The sequence below is a fragment of the Panthera tigris genome, chromosome D1, assembly GCF_018350195.1.
Source record: "Panthera tigris isolate Pti1 chromosome D1, P.tigris_Pti1_mat1.1, whole genome shotgun sequence".
In the NCBI taxonomy this organism is placed as follows: domain Eukaryota; kingdom Metazoa; phylum Chordata; class Mammalia; order Carnivora; family Felidae; genus Panthera; species Panthera tigris.
Window position 1 is genome coordinate 53,150,349 of NC_056669.1, and position 19,288 is coordinate 53,169,636.

The 19,288-nt window shown below is 44.5% G+C and overlaps 1 protein-coding gene across 3 annotated transcripts in view; it reads left to right on the forward strand.

The window, feature by feature from the left end:
* Positions 1-19,288, forward strand: part of TENM4 (teneurin transmembrane protein 4) — a 597,404-nt gene that overhangs the window by 550,141 nt on the left and 27,975 nt on the right. For all 3 annotated transcript variants that reach the window (XM_042957496.1, XM_042957497.1, XM_042957498.1), the window contains 3 exons: positions 651-883; positions 4,772-4,926; positions 10,947-11,824. In XM_042957496.1, coding sequence (XP_042813430.1) covers positions 651-883; positions 4,772-4,926; positions 10,947-11,824 — 1,266 coding nt within the window. The remainder of the gene's footprint in view (positions 1-650; positions 884-4,771; positions 4,927-10,946; positions 11,825-19,288) is intronic.

Consider the following 19,288-nt stretch of genomic DNA (forward strand, 5'->3'; position numbering starts at 1 on the left):
TGTTGGCACAGCCTTGTCATGATGACTGATTTCCAGATATGGAACTATCATCAGAACTACTCTCTTGGTTTATTTATTTCTCCTTGGGTGTTGCTGCAAATTATAAACTAATCCTGCAATTCATTACATCTGACTGCAGAAGGGAGACTGCTGGGCCCCTGATAAGTATAACGTGAGGATTGACAGAAGACTATATTGCCACCAACTGGGAGTCAGATCTGGCCAGGGACTTATCAGTCAGGCCCGAGGAGGCAGTGGGGCTGCTATAAAAACTTGCAGGAGAAGATCTTGTGTTTTAAACTCTTGAGGTGTTTTTTTCAAGTCAGGCCCTCTCTTGTTTCTGGCTTGGATTTACAAGCCACCTGTGGTAAGCCTCATTGATAATCCTTTTAAGAAAACATGTATTAAGTACCTAATATGGACATAGCTCTGGCTGGACATCACAGTCATTGGCAAGAGCTTTTTGTATTATTCGTTAGGTAAGAGGGATAGCTAAGCCAACCACTGGGGTCAGAAAAATTAGGGAACAATCACCCAAAAGGGGGACACCATCGCCATATGACTTTTTGCATGAAGTCTAGTTGTACATCTCTGGTTAGCTGATAGGAAGAAAGAAAGTACTCACCAGCTGGTGTGTCCTTATTTTCCAGTCACAGCCCAGCGCACAAATACTACCTGACCACAGACCCCATGAGCGGGGCTGTTTTCCTCTCGGACACCAACAGCCGGAGGGTCTTTAAGATCAAGTCCACCGTGGTGGTGAAGGACCTTGTCAAGAACTCCGAGGTGGTCGCAGGAACAGGTGACCAGTGCCTTCCTTTTGATGACACTCGCTGTGGGGATGGTGGCAAGGCCACCGAAGCCACACTGACCAACCCCAGGGGTGAGTAAGGCCTTGCTTTTTAAGTACAAGCAGTAATGTTGATTGAGGTCCCAATAGTTAACTTCCCAGGAGCTGTGAGTCTAATACCACAGTCAGGCTTAGAATTGGAAAAAATTGTAAATTCACACCCTTTGATAGCAAAATTCAGGTTTAATGCCCACTCCATTTTTCAAAAGAAATACATGTTTATCGTTGTGAAAACATTTTGGAAAATACCAAGATGTCTGTAGAGAAAAGTTAAAATTGTCATGATTCCACCTGCCCAGAGATATTCCCAGGTAACATTTCCTGCCTTTCCTTCTAGTCTTTTTTCCACGTGTTTGCATGCATGTGTTTGTATGCTCACCAAAAACAAAATGAGGCCACATTAAACAAACTGTTTTGGTAACCTACTTTTTTTCCCCTAGATGGTATATCATGAACATTTCCCCATGTTACCCATCTTCTTTGTACTCATTTTTATGGCTATATAGTATTCCATAGAATGGACGTCTCATCACTTATCAGCCCCCTACTGTTGGACATTTATGCTCTCTCTCATGTTACTGTTTTATAAGAACATTGCAGTGTATCATCTTTGTAGATGTTCACATGCTGTAAGACGGGTTAGCTGTAAGTTTCAATTTTGAGTCCTTCAAAAAGACCTCTTAATACCCACAATCACAATTTTTCACTCACTTGTTCAGCAAGTATTTACTGAGTGTGCGGTATGCTGTGGTTGCATAGATAATTTTAATGCAGCAGAATAAATAAGACTTGAGCGTGAATCACTGATGTGGGAGAGAGGAAGAAGTGCTCCTTGGCAAGCCAGGAAACAGAACTGTGCAAGGGACTTAAATAAAAGCCGAGAGTGGCCCCTTGTGCCTAGAAGACAGGGAAGGCTTTTTGGAGGAGAAGCCATCATTGTCGACATTCATCAGCAAAGCATCCATTGTGTGCTGGCCATAAAGCTGGGTGACCTATAGTGTCTAAGCCTCAGCATCCCCCTCAATAAAATTGGGGTAATAGTACCTTCGGTGTCCACCTCCTAGGTTTGTTCTGAGGGTCGTAATAAATATATTTCATATGCTATACCACAAAAATGTCCTATGTGATTGTATTAGCAAATGGTGCCAGGTTTCAGGCCTCTCCTAGACCCAGATGTACCCCTAGTGAGTGAATTAATATCTGTGAAAAGTGGTTGGTAAAATGCAGCTGGTACATGCACTTTTAAGTCAAAGCATTGTTGTCTAGTGAAATCAGGCAGTTCTGTATTCAAATTCAGACATTGCCACCTAATAGCTGTGTGAGTTTAGGTGAGTTGCTTAACCTCTCTGAGCCACATTTTCCTCACCTATGAAATAGAGATATACTGTACAGTTGCAGTACAGATTAAATATTATCAAGAATGAAAATGCTTGGTTCATTGGTTCCAGATACTTGATAAACATTCTCATAGTGACTCCTATTATAGTTGTTGTATTACATTACCTTATGTTATCACACCACATCATATATTATATTATACAACCTCTATTAGATACCTGATTGGTCAGGTAGTAACTGTGGGGGAAGTATTGTGACATCCATGGTCCTAAATATGATGTCCTCCTAATTATGATTTCCTAACACTGAGCAAGTAGCCTGCAGCAGAAAGAACAGGCTTACACTTAGGGATCCTGCATTATGATTCGGTCCTACTGTTCCCTGCCCTCTGACCTCCTCCTTTGGGCCTCACTTTTCCCATTGATAAATCAGCGGATTGGGCTAAATGACCCCCCCCCCCGCCCCGACACCACGTGCAGTTGCAACATTCTATTCTCTTCAAATTAAAAGCTTTTTCTGAAAATGTTATTCTCTCCAGGTCTTTCTCAGTTGCTTCACACACATATGTGTTCTCCACCCGCCCTCCTCCCACCCCCGCACACACAGACGCACGCATGCATGCACACAGATGTAGTAGCAGTGAAATTGCCCAAAAGCCTGTAATTAACCCAGATAGAAATGACAAGGGTGCCACAATATGCAGACACTTCGCAGCAGGGAGGAGAAAAGATGTCCATCTATTTAGCACAACAAAAGGAGAAAAACTGAAGTAATTAATCAGGGGGCAGGTCGCTTCTATTAGCCTGTGCAGCCAACTTTGTAAACAAGAATCCTGATTGTTCGTGGAGCACTCATCAGTCCTAGCAGATGGAAGAGAAAGACAGAGCATAGCCAGGCAGACAAGAAAACTCCTGTCCTGCTACTTAAAGAATGTAATTAATGTACATTCTAGGCAGGAACGAGGAATGGCTTCCCTGCCTGAAGGCTGCCTTGTCCTCTGTGTGAAATCGCTCCCCAGCCCTGAGCAGCCTTAAGGAGGGGGTGGAAAGAACACCACTCCAGGGGACTTCATCACTCAGAGCCCCTTGGGTGTCTGAAACCGCCCCAGTCACGGACACGCAGACCCCGGGCAAAGGGTCTTCACAAAGTGCTGGTCGAATTCTCATAATTATAGTCGCTAATAATTATTGAGGGCTAACTGTTACACATCAGATGTTATTATCCCCATTCTGTGGATGAGGAAGCTGGACTTAGTGAAATGCCATGGCCAAGGTTATACAACTGGAAAGCTTTCTCTGGCAAGCGTCTCTACCTCTGTGAAGCTTTCTCCAACCCCTTCTTTCATTTCATTGCCCAGGGATGACTGAGCAGAGCAAAACTGACCAGAATCGCCTTTCCTTCATCATGTCTCTCCCTGGGGCACTCCACCTGGTGCTGGCTCATCCCCAACCTCCCCATCTAGACCATGTGCTCCTGGGGGTCATGTGTCGTCCCTTAGCACCCCTGAGCAGTTCTCAGTTTGGTAGGGCTATTTCTAAACTCGGGATGTTGCACCCGGGGTGGAAATCAATCTCACCCACAATAAAACGTATTAGTCTTGGCCACGCCCAGAATGAGTATTTCCAGGAGTGAGGCCAAGCAGGGGTGTGTTGGGTGGGTGGGGGGGGGGGGGGGGATAAACACTTCAGGATGATTCTGATACACATCACTGGTTAAGAAGTACTGATTTACTAGAGTGGTTCTGAAACTTTGTTTTATATCATGATCACCCAAGGTGCTTGTCAAAAATACAGATAAATATTCAGGCTCCACTTGAGATGTTCTGAACCAACTACCTGTGGGATACATGATAGAAGGCTTCCAGATGATTCACAAACACAGCTGGGAGTGAGAAGTACAAATTTAGAACAATCCCTTTATTTAAGAGCTGAGAATCCAAACGCAGAGATATCCAGTGACTTGCCCAAGGCCACACAGCTGGTCATGGAGAAAGTGAATGGTGAATTCAGACTGCTCTCTTCCATGTGCCTTTTTTAAACATTTATTTCACCCATATTCTCTACACAAACCCAAAGGATTCATGTTTAGGCTGTATACATCTATAATTACCAATGACCATAAACTAAGAATAGAAAAACATGGAGGATGATTCTCTTGGAAGAAAAGAAAAATTGTTACCAAAATGGGGATGGATTTAATTGCGAGAATTACAAGGCTTCAGAAGTTAGGTTAACTTAACTCACAGCTTTGACACTGAAAAGGGTTCTGCTTACTGCTACGTCCAGTGCTTGACAAACCCCCAGAAGTAGGAGTCCAGTTTTGGTGACTACCTGAGCTGATAGGTAAAAATCTCAGCAGTAAGGTGGAGGGACCAGAGCCCTGGAGACTCGGGTTCTAATCCCTGCTTTGAATAAGTCACCCTAAGCCTCTGGGCATCTGTCTTCCGGCCTTTGGATGGGGAGTGAGTCCTGTGGGGAGGATGCAATCAAATCACAGAGGGGAGGTTCTTAATCAGCCCACAAGGCTCCATCTGCACATAGGTTGTTACCACCTCTAACGCTGTTTTTGGCTTCTCTTTCCCAGGCATCACGGTGGACAAGTCTGGGCTGATTTACTTCGTGGATGGCACCATGATCAGACGCATTGATCAGAATGGGGTCATCTCCACCCTGCTGGGCTCCAATGATCTTACCTCAGCCCGGCCCCTCAGCTGTGACTCCGTCATGGATATTTCTCAGGTAAGGGGAGAACTCTGCCTGCTAGAGCCCTGGGGCTGCACGCTCATCCGCTCTCCCGCTGGCCCCCCATCTTTATGCTGCACTAGCCTTTGAAGAGCACATTCTTGGGGCTGGGCCTGGGGAAGCACTAAGGACACAAAGATGAGTAGGGCGAAGCTTGGTGCTCTGGGAGTTCACCAGAGGGATGACAGGTGGTCGTCAGAGGGATCCCGTGGACAGTGAAGAAATCTGCCCCAGGAAGCTTCAAAGGCAGCAGAGAGTCACATGCTGTGAGTTTAAATCCATAGCTGCCTGTGAGTCCCCTCTTTGGAAACACAGGTACTTGTACATTGTCTTTTCTCTTTCTCTACTGTAAATGACATGAGGACAGGAATTCTGTTCATCTTTTCCTCTGCTCTAGCCAGAGTACCTTGTATACAGTAGGAGTACAACCAGTATTTCGTGATTAATTTTGATTGGCTGATTGACTCCAAGCTTTGCTGCTCACTAACTGAGTGACTTTGGACAAATTCCTGAAGTCCTCTGAACCTCTTTTTTTTTTTTTATATTTTAAAAATGGAAATAGCTGACTTCAGCCTGGCAGGATTGCTTCGAGAAAATACGAACAGTGCATACTAGGCTCCTGGCACCGCTTGGCACTTGAAAGGTGGTCAATCGACAGAAGTTCTGGTGCCCACGTTCACAAAGGAAGTGCAATTTGTGCCAGGTTTTGAAGGTTTAATAGGGGTTTCTGGGTGGCCAGGAAGAATGGAGACACTTCACACAAAAGGAACAGCATGTGCAAAGGTACAAAGATGTTCATGGGCCCAGTATATTCAAGGACCATTGGAAGATTGAATGCTTGAGCATAAGGTTCTTGGAATGAAGAAGCAGGAGTTGAAACTGGAGTGTTATTTGGGGCCAGTTAGGGAACGACCTTCCCATGCCATGCCAAACAGTTTGGACCTTAGCAGTGAACACCAGTAATCCAGTGCAGACCCAGTGACTGGCAGTTCAGCATGTCCTTAGTTTGTCCTGCAACGTCTTGGCAAGGAAAGTGTCCTTTATTGCTAGATCTTTCGGCAGGGCCTGGCCAGAGCTGCCAGCATTAGCAAAACCCAGGAAAAAGGAAGGCACAAGTTACATTAAATTGCAGAGTGGGGACAGCAATAACCACACTTAGCTTTTTAAACCCCCTTACTTGTAGGGCAGGCTGCACACAGGCCCTTTTCCACTGACTATTCACCTGCTCCCCGTACTCAGGGTGCAACAGAGGCCAGGAGGCCCCCCTGTTAGTGACATGTGTTGTGGAGCGCTGTCCCCAGAGCCCCAAGGCTGGCGCTGGCAGTCCCAACACCCGCGTCACATCCCTTTCGGTTGCTGGCGTGGTTTTCCTCTGCACTGGCTAATGTGATTGTTCCGCTCCAGAATGGAATCTGTTCTCTGCCACTCGTCTTTCCAGTTTGGCAGGCTTCCCCTTGCTGGCTCGAGAATTTCCCTCTCCAGTCTGTGAGCAAGCTTGAATTACCCGTCAGGAAGCTGCTACGGCCTGAGGATGTGCACGCGAGTATTTTCAATTCTCAAAACGGGCCCCGTACCAGCCAGCACAGGGCACTGAAAATTTTCAATCCACACGTTGGAAAGTTGTTTTACTTTAGTGAGAGGTGCTACCAAGCAGCCAAATCAAAAGCTCAGAGGACAACCGGCGTGTAGTGGAACGGGGAAAAAACCCACATTTAGCTTCAGAAATCCTGGGCTGAAATCCCTTTGCCCCTGGTCCTCGCTACCCTCATCTGAATCTAAGCATGGAATTTTTTTTTTTTTACCAAACTCTCCAGACACGGCTTATATTTTTATATACACGTATGGGCGGGGGTGCTGGCTTTCATTCTGAGAGCTTCCTCTGTACAAACACTCAGAGCTGTTTTACTGCCCCGTGGGGAGCAGGGAGTAAGCCAGAGAGCTAAGAACACAGCTCAGAGGCAAGAGTGCAAAGCAGGGAACCAAGGAACTTGGCCAGCTCCCCTGGGTAGAAATAAGCCCAGGCCCAAGGAGAAACTAGAGGGAGGAATGGAGAAGAGAAGAAACAGAAGATGTTGCCGCCAATCAAAAGAGGGGATTAGTTCCTAGCTCAGCAGGCTACAGAGTGTGACTATATGTAGGGTCCAAAATGACTTCTGAAGAACTTCTTATGTGCCAAGCACTGTTAGAAAGGAGAATACAGAAATGAGTAGGACTTCCTTTTTCTTACCTAGCTGTCACAATATTCCCAAGAGGTGATATTATCTACCCCATTTTACAGATAAGAGAACTGAGGCTCGGGGTGGTGGGGGGAGGGGTGGGGTGCGGGGAATTGCAGTTATAAATGCAGAGCCCTGTGCTTGTTTCCATCAGGGATGTGGAAATGAATTTTTTAATGAAATCCTGTACATAAATATGCCTAGCACAGTGCCTGGCAGCTAGTAATAGGCTGTAAATATTCATTCCCTTTATAATTTACAAAGCAATTCCTTGTACATTGTCTTGATACTCACAATTACTCTATGTAATATTTATTACCTCCATTTACATATGAGGAAAGAAGTTCAAAGTGTTTAACGCACACCTGTAGTAATTGTAGAACTGAGATAAGAGGTGAGGTGTGCTGGCCCCAAATCCCTCGCTCTCTCTGTGCCGTTGACCAGTCGTGTAGTCATTCATCCGTCTGGCAATCCTGTTTTTGAGAACAAATAAGTCTGCAATAAGGCAGTCATCTCAGAGTGCTTTGATAAAGGCACAGAGTGTTCTGGGGGACAGAAGAGAGGGGGCTCTATCCCTTCTCAGGATCACAGAATGTGGGAGCTGGAGGGACCACAGCAATTCTAAAGCCTTGTTTCTCCATTGTAGCAATGGGACATTAAGCCTGAGCACCCCTGTCACTAACAGGAGGGAAATCAGAGAAGCTTGTGTATTTGGTCTGCTCCAGAACTAACACACAGGCTCTGTGACAGAGCCAGGACTGACTCTCAGAGTCCTGTTCCTTCTTTTCCAGGTGCTCTGTGCACAGGGCAGGAAGGAGAGAGCAGAAAAGCGCTTGCTCTTCCTTCCTTCCTTCCCCTCTTTCCTCTCCCCCTTCCCCCTCCTCACCCACCCATCAGGGAGCCATCTTTTCATCATAATGACTGGCAGAAAGGTCTGAGCAAGCAGGTCCCCAAGGTGCCAGAGGACCAGAAGGCATAAAATATTTAGCAGCCAGTGTTGACAAGAAATGGGTTTTAGGAAATTGAAAACTCCCCTGTCACGTTACAGTAAACTGTTCTGATGCAGCCAAGGGCTGCCGTGACGCTATGCTCCAGAGAGTACTGGGAAGTGTGAAGGCAGCGGCTCTGGCCAGTGGCTCTGGCCTGCCTCAGGCTCCCTGGCTCTGTGCGGGCAGAGGGGCCCAGGCTGGGAGTGAGGAAGCAGGGCCCGAGGGTGGCCCTGAGCAGAAGGGTCAGACGGAGGTGGCCACATCTCATAGGTATATAATTTACTGGGGTTTCTTTCTGCGTTAGTAAACTACCACATGGGCATTAGAGAAAATGTAAAAAGTTAAAAATTACAAAGAAGAAAGTTAAAATTACCCCTAATCCAAGTACCGTTAGCATGTTGGTTTTTCTTCTCCCCTCTATCTGTAATCTAATTTATTGTTACATTTTCCCCCAGTTGGGATCACACTGTGCTTACAATTCTGTAGCCTATTCTTTTCAATTAATACATAGCAAACATTTCCCAATGTCATTAAATATGCATCTACAACATCACTTTTAAGAGCTACGTAGAGTATTCTAACTCATGGGCGAACTAAATACCATCGTTGAGTTAGTGAATTCCCTCTTGCTGGGCACTTGACTTGGTTGCAGTTTTTCACCATCATTAAACATCGCTGTGGTGTGCACCACTGTTTACAGGGTGCAAGAGCAAATTCCTGGGAGAGAAATTTCTTACCTAAAGTAACGTGCGCGTTTAAGTAAGCCCCACGTTGGACGGAGCGTCGAGGGTTTGTAGGGGGCTCAGGAACCAAAAGTGGTGAGTTCCTAGGAGTGCGGTAGACAACTGGGATGGAGGAGACGCTTCCAGCCCATGTGCAGTGTGTCTGGATGACCTCTTGGGGACACAGCTGGCCAGTGGCTTCCCGTAGTGCCAGCACCTTACCTCCCAGTGTGCTGTTTCCACAATCCAACCTCCTCCTCCTCCACCAACGCAGCATTCTTCACCTCAGACCCTGCCAACTGCATCCCATGCATGCCTGCCTGCAAGCTCACCATCGTCCCTGCCAGTTTCCCAGCCCAGCTCAGAGGAGGCTCGGGCTGGGCCCCAGGACCTCTGAACCCCTCATTCCCATCGCCACCTTCATTAATGTCTTCTGGGAGGACCTGTTCTCTGGGGTGCTAGAAACCATTTTCTTTTTTTTTTTTAACTCTATTTGTTTCTTTGCTTTTTTAAGATTTAAATCCACATTAGTTAATATAGAATAATAATGTTTCAGGAATAGAATTTAGTGATTTATCACTTAACATGTAACACCCAGTGCTCATCCTAACAAGTCCCCTCCTTAATGCCCATCACCCATTTAGCCCATCCCCCCAACACCCTACCAGCAACCCTCAGTTTGTTTTCTATAAGAGCACATAAAAGTCTCTTACAGTTTGTCTCCCTCTCTGTTTTTACCTTTTTTTTGTTTCCCTTCCCCTATGTTCATCTGTTTTGTTTCTTAAATCCCCATGCGAGTGAAGTCATACGCTATTTGTCTTTCTTTGACTCACTTATTTCACTTAGCATAATACCCTCTAGTTCCATCCACGTTGTTGCAAATGGCAAGATTTCATTCTTTTTTGGTCTCCAAGTAATAGTCCATTGAATATATGTACCACATCTTCTTTATCCATTTGTCAGTCAATGCACATCTGGGCTCTTTCTATACTTTGGCTATTGTCGATAGTGCTGCTATAAACACTGGAGTGCATGTGCCCCTTCGAATCAGCATTTTTGTATCCTTTGGGTAAATACCCGTTAGTGCAATTGCTGGGTAGGGTAGTTCTGTTTTTAATTTTTTGAGGAGCCTCTATACTGTTTTCCAGAGTGTCTGCACCAGTTTGCATTCCCACCAACAGTGCTAAAAAGATCCTTTTTCTCCACATCCTTGCCAACATCTGTTGTTGCCCGAATTGTTAATTTGAGCCATTCTGACAGGTGTGAGGTGGTATCTCATGGTGGTTTTGATTTGTATAGAAACCATTTTCTAGAGCTGGGATTCACAAACTTCAGAGTGCACATGAGTTATCCGGGGATTTTATTTAAATGCAGATTCTGATTCAGTAGGTTTGGTGAGAACTGCCATTCTGCATTTCTGACCAGCTCCCAGGCGATGTCAGTTCTGGATATTGAGGAAAGGCTTGTTCTTCCTGATAAACTAAATTTGGATATTCGTGTTAATCCATGAATTCAGTGGGTTGAAATATCGTCTTTCGTACAGGTATCATATCAACAGTTCACGTAGAGTCTGAGATATCTGAACAATTCCTGCTTCAGCCTCCAGACTGTATCTGCCTTCTTCTCCCACCTCCATAACATTAGCTGTCATTATTTGAGCACTCACGATAGGTTAAGCACTCTGTGGTATCGTCAGTCCTGTTTTACAGATAATGAATATTGAGGCTCAGAGAGGCAAAGTAATTTGCCAAAGGTCATAATGGTGGGGCTAGGATCTGAACCTAGACCTGTCTGGCTCCCAAGTCTATCTCTTGTTTACTTTTTACGTTTCTTTTTTTTTTTTTCCTTTTTATTCCCTTCTTCATATTTTGGGAGTCTAATGGAGACCATCAGGTGTCTTGGGGGCAGCTTTTGCATGGTTTCACTCAGATCAGGGGGGTTGACCTCCATTGTTGATGACAAGCCACTGTGAGATCAGGCAGGACTGCGTGTGAAGGCACTTGGGACATTATTACAAGCTATATGGGCTGTGGGGCGATAAGTGGTGAACACCTTGCCGGGCGTCTGAGTATCGGTGTCTCCATTGTCAGGTTCGCCTGGAGTGGCCCACAGACTTAGCTATCAACCCGATGGACAACTCTCTCTACGTCCTTGACAACAATGTGGTCCTGCAAATCTCTGAAAACCACCAGGTGCGCATTGTCGCTGGGAGACCCATGCACTGCCAGGTCCCTGGCATCGACCACTTCCTGCTGAGCAAGGTGGCCATCCACGCAACCCTGGAGTCTGCCACAGCCTTGGCCGTCTCACACAATGGGGTCCTGTACATTGCTGAGACCGATGAGAAGAAGACCAACCGCATCAGGCAGGTCACCACTAGCGGAGAGATCTCGCTGGTTGCTGGAGCCCCCAGTGGCTGTGATTGTAAAAATGATGCCAACTGTGACTGTTTCTCTGGAGATGATGGCTACGCCAAGGATGCAAAGCTGAATACCCCATCTTCCTTGGCTGTGTGTGCCGACGGGGAACTTTATGTGGCTGACCTGGGGAATATCCGAATTCGGTTTATCAGGAAGAACAAGCCTTTCCTCAACACCCAGAACATGTATGAGCTGTCCTCACCAATCGACCAGGAGCTCTACCTGTTTGATACCAGTGGAAAGCATCTGTACACGCAGAGTCTGCCCACAGGAGATTACCTGTACAACTTCACCTACACTGGGGATGGCGATGTCACACTCATCACAGACAACAACGGCAACATGGTGAACGTCCGCCGAGACTCTACCGGGATGCCCCTCTGGCTGGTGGTCCCAGATGGCCAGGTGTACTGGGTGACCATGGGCACCAACAGTGCACTCAAGAGTGTGACCACGCAAGGACATGAGTTGGCCATGATGACGTACCATGGCAACTCTGGCCTTCTGGCAACCAAAAGCAATGAAAATGGATGGACAACATTTTACGAGTAAGTATCACAACAAGGCCACTTGATGATCTTGTTTCATGAGATGTATTGTACGATTAGAGGTGAGTCGATGGAATGAAAGTTTTTGGATATATTTTGTTTTCGCTCAGAATTTGGGATGCAAACCATTATTGCCTACAATATGTTCTGCGTGTTCATATTCCAGACGATTGCTCCTAGAAAGCAACACGATGTAGTGGAAAAGGCACGAACTTTGACATTAGAAGAGTTGGGCCTGCATCCCTCTAGGCCTCAGTTGCCACATCGGTACAAGGGAAATACCTGCCCAGCATAGCACAGGGAAGTAATGTAGATAAAAACCACAGAGCGCTAGCATCTTCATATGATTCCTGTCCAGAAATAATGGCAACGGGAGAAAGAACGGTTCCATGTAGATGAATTTTCCACGTAATCAAAGCTCACATCGTCAAGTTTCAAAAAAATATTTGTTTTCATTTTAACCATTTGGGGTGGAACTTAACAAATGCTTCCCATGCCTCCCTTCTCAAACCCGTTATACGAACATAATGAAACCTTTCTCTTTATGAGTCGAGATCCTTAATAAGGAACAGCCACAATTGCATATTATGTAGAAAGTGAGGCCAGAACCCTTTGCCCCTGCCCAAAGTGATTGTAAACTGTTCTTTGATCTGCTCCTATGTCTCTTGGTATAATTTTACTGCTTCCCCCCTCAGAGTGGCGCTATTGCATCACTATATGTTATGGTCGTGCCACCCACCCCCAGGGGCTCACTTCCCTTCCCCTCCTCCAGGGTAGCACTTCTTAAGTGGTGTAGGCAGAAAACCAGAAGTTCGGCTTATTCCAATCCTAGTCAAATCAAATACATATGTATCTGAGGTCTTCCTCTTTGAGCTATTTTAATGAATGGATTTTGTACCTTCTCGTTTTGCTACAAGGCTGAGATCTTGGGGGCGGAGGGGGGCAGGGGTTGGTGGCCGGAAGCTTTAAAAAATCTAAGTAGCACCAGATATGGGCTAGGAACCACATTATTGCATTTAATCCTCACAACAGCTCTGGAAAATGAACAATAGTATCCGTTTTATAGAAATAGAAACTAAAGCTCAGAGAGGCTGTCTGTTAGACAGTGAGAATGTGGCAGAACTGGGGTCTGTCTGATGCCAGAGCTCCTGTGCTTTCAGCCCTGCCCTGCTGTCCCCTGCTGAGTTTGTTAATCCCAAATGAACTTAAATCCTTGAACTGTAAATTTTTCTCAAGCTTGTTCAAGCATCAGTTTCTCACAGTCCTGGAATCCAGAGGAAAAGGATTTGTAATAGATTTTTCAGTAGAATTTGCACCCAAAAAAATGTCACAGCAATTTGTACAAAGTTCACTGGCTAAATTCCTGTCTCCAAACCCGGGCCTTGTTAATTACAAAGAAAGACAAAGATCCAGGAAAACAGCAATTATCTTGATTAACTCATTGAAAGGGAAATACACTAAATAATTCAATTTCCCTCCATTGCCCAATGGAAATCTCTTCTACATTATTTAGCCAACACAGGGGTTTCTTTGTCAGAGCAAAGGGGAGCACTCAGTTCCCAAGGTCACTCCTTCAGATCCCAAACTGAATGTTTACACATCACTGCAACCATTAATCTCCACCAACCCTGAAATCTAAAACCATTTCCTACACCTCCACCAGAAAGGATCCCATTCCCTGCTCCCTGTCTCCCTTGATGGAATATATAGCCACAGTTGTTTTATGAAGAAGAAAAAGGTAGGATAATCACTTTTTATAAAATGGCATTTGGAATTCCCAAGAATCCCCTGTGAATTGAAGATAAAAGCCCTAAAATTAAGAGAGAAACTTATCTTGACATCCCCACTGTGTGCCAGGATCTTTTTCAACTTCATATTCCCAGCAACCTCAGACCAGAGAAATTAATCATCCGCCATTTTGTTACCAATGAACAAACTGAGGGATTAGGAACACAGAGAGATTAGGGAGCAGTCTAAAATTACACAGGGAGTACATTGCAGAGCCAGAACACAAATCCATGTTCTTTCATCCACCCTGACTAGGTTCACCTAAGTTCTTTGTGACTTATCTGTATGGTAGGGATAAAAATAGTACTATTTCATGGGATAGTCTGAGGTTCAAAATTTCAATGAGATAAAATATGGAAAACTCAGTGTCTTACTCACCATAAGTAATCAACTGAGAACTGCTGCTGCTGTCACCACCACCACCATCATCATCATCATCATCATCATCGATGACGTCACTTCAAGCAATACAAGTGGATGTACCAGTAATTGCAGAAATATTATTCAGGCATGAAAGGTATTACCCGGGAACAGCTGCAAGTAAACTACTCAAGGGAGCAAACAAAAGTTGTAATGAAAGTAGGTGGGAATTAAAGTTCATAGCAGAGAAGCAGAATCAAGGGTCGAGTCTGAGAGATCAAGGCAGAACTAGGAAGGGGTCAGGTCCATAAGAATCTCCAAAATGGGCTGAAAAAAGGCATGCAGAGTGGGTCATGAAAAAATGGTTCAGCTCAGACTGTGAACAAAGCAAAGGTCCCCGATATCTGTTTTCACTGAATATTAGCCCTGTGACTCAGGGGCTGGCTGACTGGTTTCCAGACCTAGGTTTCAACCAGACAGAAATCATGCCTCCCTTACCCCATTTCAGGGTCATTATGGGGATCAAAAAAACTAAACAAACACTAAAGGTAAAAAATGCTTGTAAACCGTGAAGCTCTCAAGAAGTAAAGATGCAGTATTATCAGTATTGTGGTGTTTCTTAACACACATTTTGACAGATTTTGCCAAATGCACCATTGCTCTAGGGAATTTTCTACTTTTAGCTCCATGAGGCAGTTTAGTGGATTCCAACCCAAATGCTCTAATATTTTTTTTTAAAAATCAGCCCAGGCTTGCCTGTAGCACAGGCTATTACTGAAACAAGTTTTAAGTTGGCTTTATTGATCCTTTCAACAGATTAAATAATGCATCTATCATAAACACAACACACTTCAGAGCAAGTCGACTTAGGAGTTCACAGTTCTGGGGAATGAAGGTTACTTTCCTCTCGTCAGCCTACAGGTCTGCTGGCAGAAAACCTCAAAGAACTCTGTAATGCAATCCTCATCTCCAATGTGTGGTATCATTAATTTCAGACTTGGGCTCCTGGCCAGATGGCATTCAGTGGCTTAGAGAACGGCCTCATGAGCACGAGGCAGGTTCCAAAATTCGCTTGCTGGGTGGGTATGAGCAGCCAGCTTTCCTAAGTTTAACAGGGGTAAGTGGCTCTAGTATCCCATGGTGCCCTGTGACAGCTTCTGTCATAGTTATGCTCACACTAAATACTAATTTGTCTCTGTATCAAGCTTAGGGCTTGCCACCTAGTAGGTGCTCAGTAAATATTTAATGAATGAAATGTAAATACAGGAAAGGGAAATAAAGAAGGGAGGAAAAATAGGCTGTAGCGATAAGAGTATCAAATCCCAGCTCCAGCATTATCTGTGTGCCCAGCAGGACATAGAATTCAAGTGGTTCAAGTAATGACACTTGGCTTAAGGGTTTCACTGGAGGATGTAAGAGCTAGAAAGTACATCGTTCCCAAACTTAACAGTAGGAATAAGCCAGGAAAATGGAAAATTCATGAGTTTTTCTTAAACTTCTCTAAGGTCACAGGGCAACCACCTAACCAAATCCAGGGAGAGAGACTCCTGAAGAGAAAGCCGAGACGTGAGCACTAGCTTACCTGGGGTTAACACAACTGGTCACAAGAGATCAGCTAGGGTGGTTTGGCAGATTTATGAAGGCTAAGTGTAAACTGACAAGAGAGCTTGAAGCCCTTAGAGGCTGCAGACAATGGGTGAGAGAGTCCACATCCTCTCCATGATTTCTCTCCACAGCCTGACCAGGTAACTCTAAGAAAAGAGTAGAGAAAGATGTAAGTGTCTACTGTGGTAAACTTGGGAGGTCCTGCCTTCTGTTCCCATCCCAACCCACTTTATTTCCCATATGGAACAAAAGCCTTCATCTGTGGAGAGAAAGGCAGCCACCACTGTCCTCCCTAGGCACTGGCGGAGACCCACTGCCGCTGAATAAGGGAAGAAAAACAATTTTAACTTCTGTTAGGAGGGGAGGGGGATAGGCAATGGGTCCAGACTTATAGCCTGACAGGGGGCAGTAGCAGTCACTGAAGAGGCTACATTTTTGAGACTCGGGACACATGGTTACATAAGACCGAGGCTTACTCAGAACGAGAGAGAACTCTCATGCTCACCACCCACCCCCATAGTTTAACTAAAAAGCTAAACACAACAATGGAAAGCAGAATAGTACCATGAGTGAGGTAAGAGAGGGATAAGGGCTGGAAAGAGACCCTCCCTGAGGCACAGCACAGAAAGGGGTTCTAATGCTTAAGATGGAGTTGACACTGAGAAAAAAAGTCATCTGACAAACTAGTTTAGCTCCCTAAACACAAGGCATCACTAGACGAATGTAAAGCCTACTAAGGTCAACCAGAGAAACATCAAACTTCAAAGCCAGACCAAATCCTAACTGAATTAACTCAAACCCCTTCACTAAAGTCCTAGCAGAAGGAAGCTCCTACTCATTTCCAGGCATAAAACCTGTTACCTCATTTTCTAGTGTAGTACACAAGATGTCACACTTTCAACTGAACATACAAAAAGGCTAGAAAACACAACACACTCCCAAGAGACAAAGGAATCATCAGAACCACACTTAGATATGACACAGATGTTGAAGCTGTCTTTCAGGGAATTTAAAATAACTGTAACGTTAAAAGATCTCATGGAAAAGGTGAACACTATGAAAGATCAGATGGATATTTTCAGCAGAGAAGTGGAAGCCATAAGAAAAAAATCAAATGAACATCTAGAAATGAAAACAAGTTCCAGAGATGAAGAATGCCTTTAATGGGCTTATCAGTAGATGGAGACAGCTGCAGGAAGAAGATGGGTCAATAGAAACTACCCAAACTGAAATATAAAGAGAAAAAAAATAGTGAGAAAAAAAAAAAAAAAGATACAGAACCCAGACATCCAAAAGCTAGGCAATATCAACTTGTCTAATACACATATAGAGATCTTCCTCGACTTACAGTGGGATCACATCCTGACAGATCTTACCATAAGTTGAAAATATTCTAAGTCAATGTATTTAATACACCTAACCTACCAAACATTATAGCTTAGCCTAGCCTACCTTAGATGAGCTCAGAACATTTCCAATAGTCTCCAGTTGGGCAAAAGCATCTAATACAAAGCCTATTTTATAGTGAAGTGTTGAGCATCTCATGTAATTTATTACATACTGTACTGAAAGTGAAAAACAGAAATGGCTGTATGGGTGCAGAATGGTTGTCAATTATGGGATGTTTACCCTCGTGATTCAGGTGACTGACTGGGAGCTGTGTCTCCCTGCTGCCCAGCATCACGAGAGGGTGTCACATCACTAGACTGGGAGAAGATCAAAATTCATAATTCGAAGTATAGTTTCTCCTGAGTTCATATCACTTTTGAACCATCATAAAGTCAAAAAATCAGGGCACCTGAGTGTCTCAATCAGTTAAGAGTCCGACTTCAGCTCAAGTCATGATCTCACAGCTTGTGAGTTCAAGCCCTCAGTTGGGCTCTGTCCTGACAGCTCGGAGCTGGAGCCTGCTTCAGATTCTGTGTCTCCCACTCTCTCTGCCCTTCCCCAGCTCCACTCTGTTTCTCTCCTTCAAAAAAAATTTTTTTTGTTAATAAAAATTTTTTTTAAATTAAGTCAAAAATTCATAACAAAACATCGTAAGTCAGGGACCACCCATAATTAGAATTCTAGGAGAAGAGAAAAAGAGCAAGGCAGAAGAAATATTTGGAGAAGTAACGTAATTATGGACACCAAACCACAGACCCAAAAAGTTCAGAAAACACCAAGCAAAGTTCACACACACACACACACACACACACACACATCTTAGTCATCTATTCAAAATACAAAAGAAAAAGAGAAACTCTTTAAAGCAGATGGAGGTGGAGGCATTTTATATAGAGGAACAAAGATAAGAATTACAGCAGACTTCTCATCAGAAACCATGCAAGCGAGAAGACAGAAATGCTGAAAGGGGGACAAAAACAACCAGACTTCTATACCCAGGAAAAGTATCTTTCACATAAAGAAATGTTATAGAGGTATAGATGTATAGGCAGGGATAAGAGAACCAAGAAAGAATGGTGAGGCACTCAGGCATTAAAAATGGTGAACAACCTTGACCAACCCTGAGGCTTAAGGGCAAGGCAGGGCAGAAATAGGATGTTGTTACTGAAGCCCAGTGGAAGCCATATAACAGTGAATAAGTAGCTATCTCATAAAAATTATAATTATGGACAGATGAAGTCGCTATTAGAAATATGGCACTGAAGTAGATCAGGAATAAGGAAGGCTCCTCTTAACATCCAGTCTCTTGCCAATGCCTACCATTGACTGAATCCAACCAGAAACAAGCCAGAAAGCAGGGGGGTACGGTGGGGGGAGGAGGGACAGTGATGTAGTCAGCTCCTCTGGGCACAGAGAAAAGCGCAGAATGGATCTGAGGGGAGAGAAGATAACCAGCACAGACATTGACTGGCTCTGTGACCTCATACACCCAAGTGGCAGAGCCAGGATTCAATCACAGATCTCCCTGAATCCTTTCCACCAGATGCACTGCTTCAGGTACAACATCAGTGAGAGATCAGACCTACCATCGGTACAGTGTACCAGATGTTAGAAATCCTCAAGGCTAAAATGCATTGGTGGGACTTAATTCTATAGGAAATTAGCAGCAAGTATAAGTTTTAATTGCAGAATCCAAAAAGTACCCTGGCTCTGGTACAGTTTTGGAGAAGATAATGATGTAGCAGTGCCATCTTTTATAGTAACCTGAGGCCAAGGGAACTATCCATGTGCATGGGCTGTGAATTCTAATTATTCACAGAGGATATGGTATCCAATTCCTCTCGTTGACGGTGGTGGCATTTGAAACAGTCATAGATGAAATTCATAAAAATCAAATCTCTATTTTCCAACTAAAAAATCCCAGTCAGCAAAAGTTAGTATCAGAGAAGCAGTTTGGCATTTTCCTCACCAGCTGCAACATAGTAAGTGGCTTGAGATGTGAAATATTGAGTGTGAAGAAGAAAGCCTTGCAGTGTGTGTGAAGATACCCTTTAGCGGTCCTCTTCTGAGAGCCAAGTTCACGGCAACTGTATGAATCTTTTATGTGTTTTCTTTCCCCATTCTCCAAAGATGCTTTGGGAAAATGGAGTGAAGAAAAGTCAGTGGAAAAAAATAATGAAAAGCCAACCATCTGGCCATCTCCATCATACCCCCTGAATGTGTGTGTGTGTTGGGGGGGGGGGGTGCATCACGGCAAATTCAATTGCAGTGATACCAAAGCAAACACCTTGAACAGAAAACTATCAGTCTTCTTGACCCACT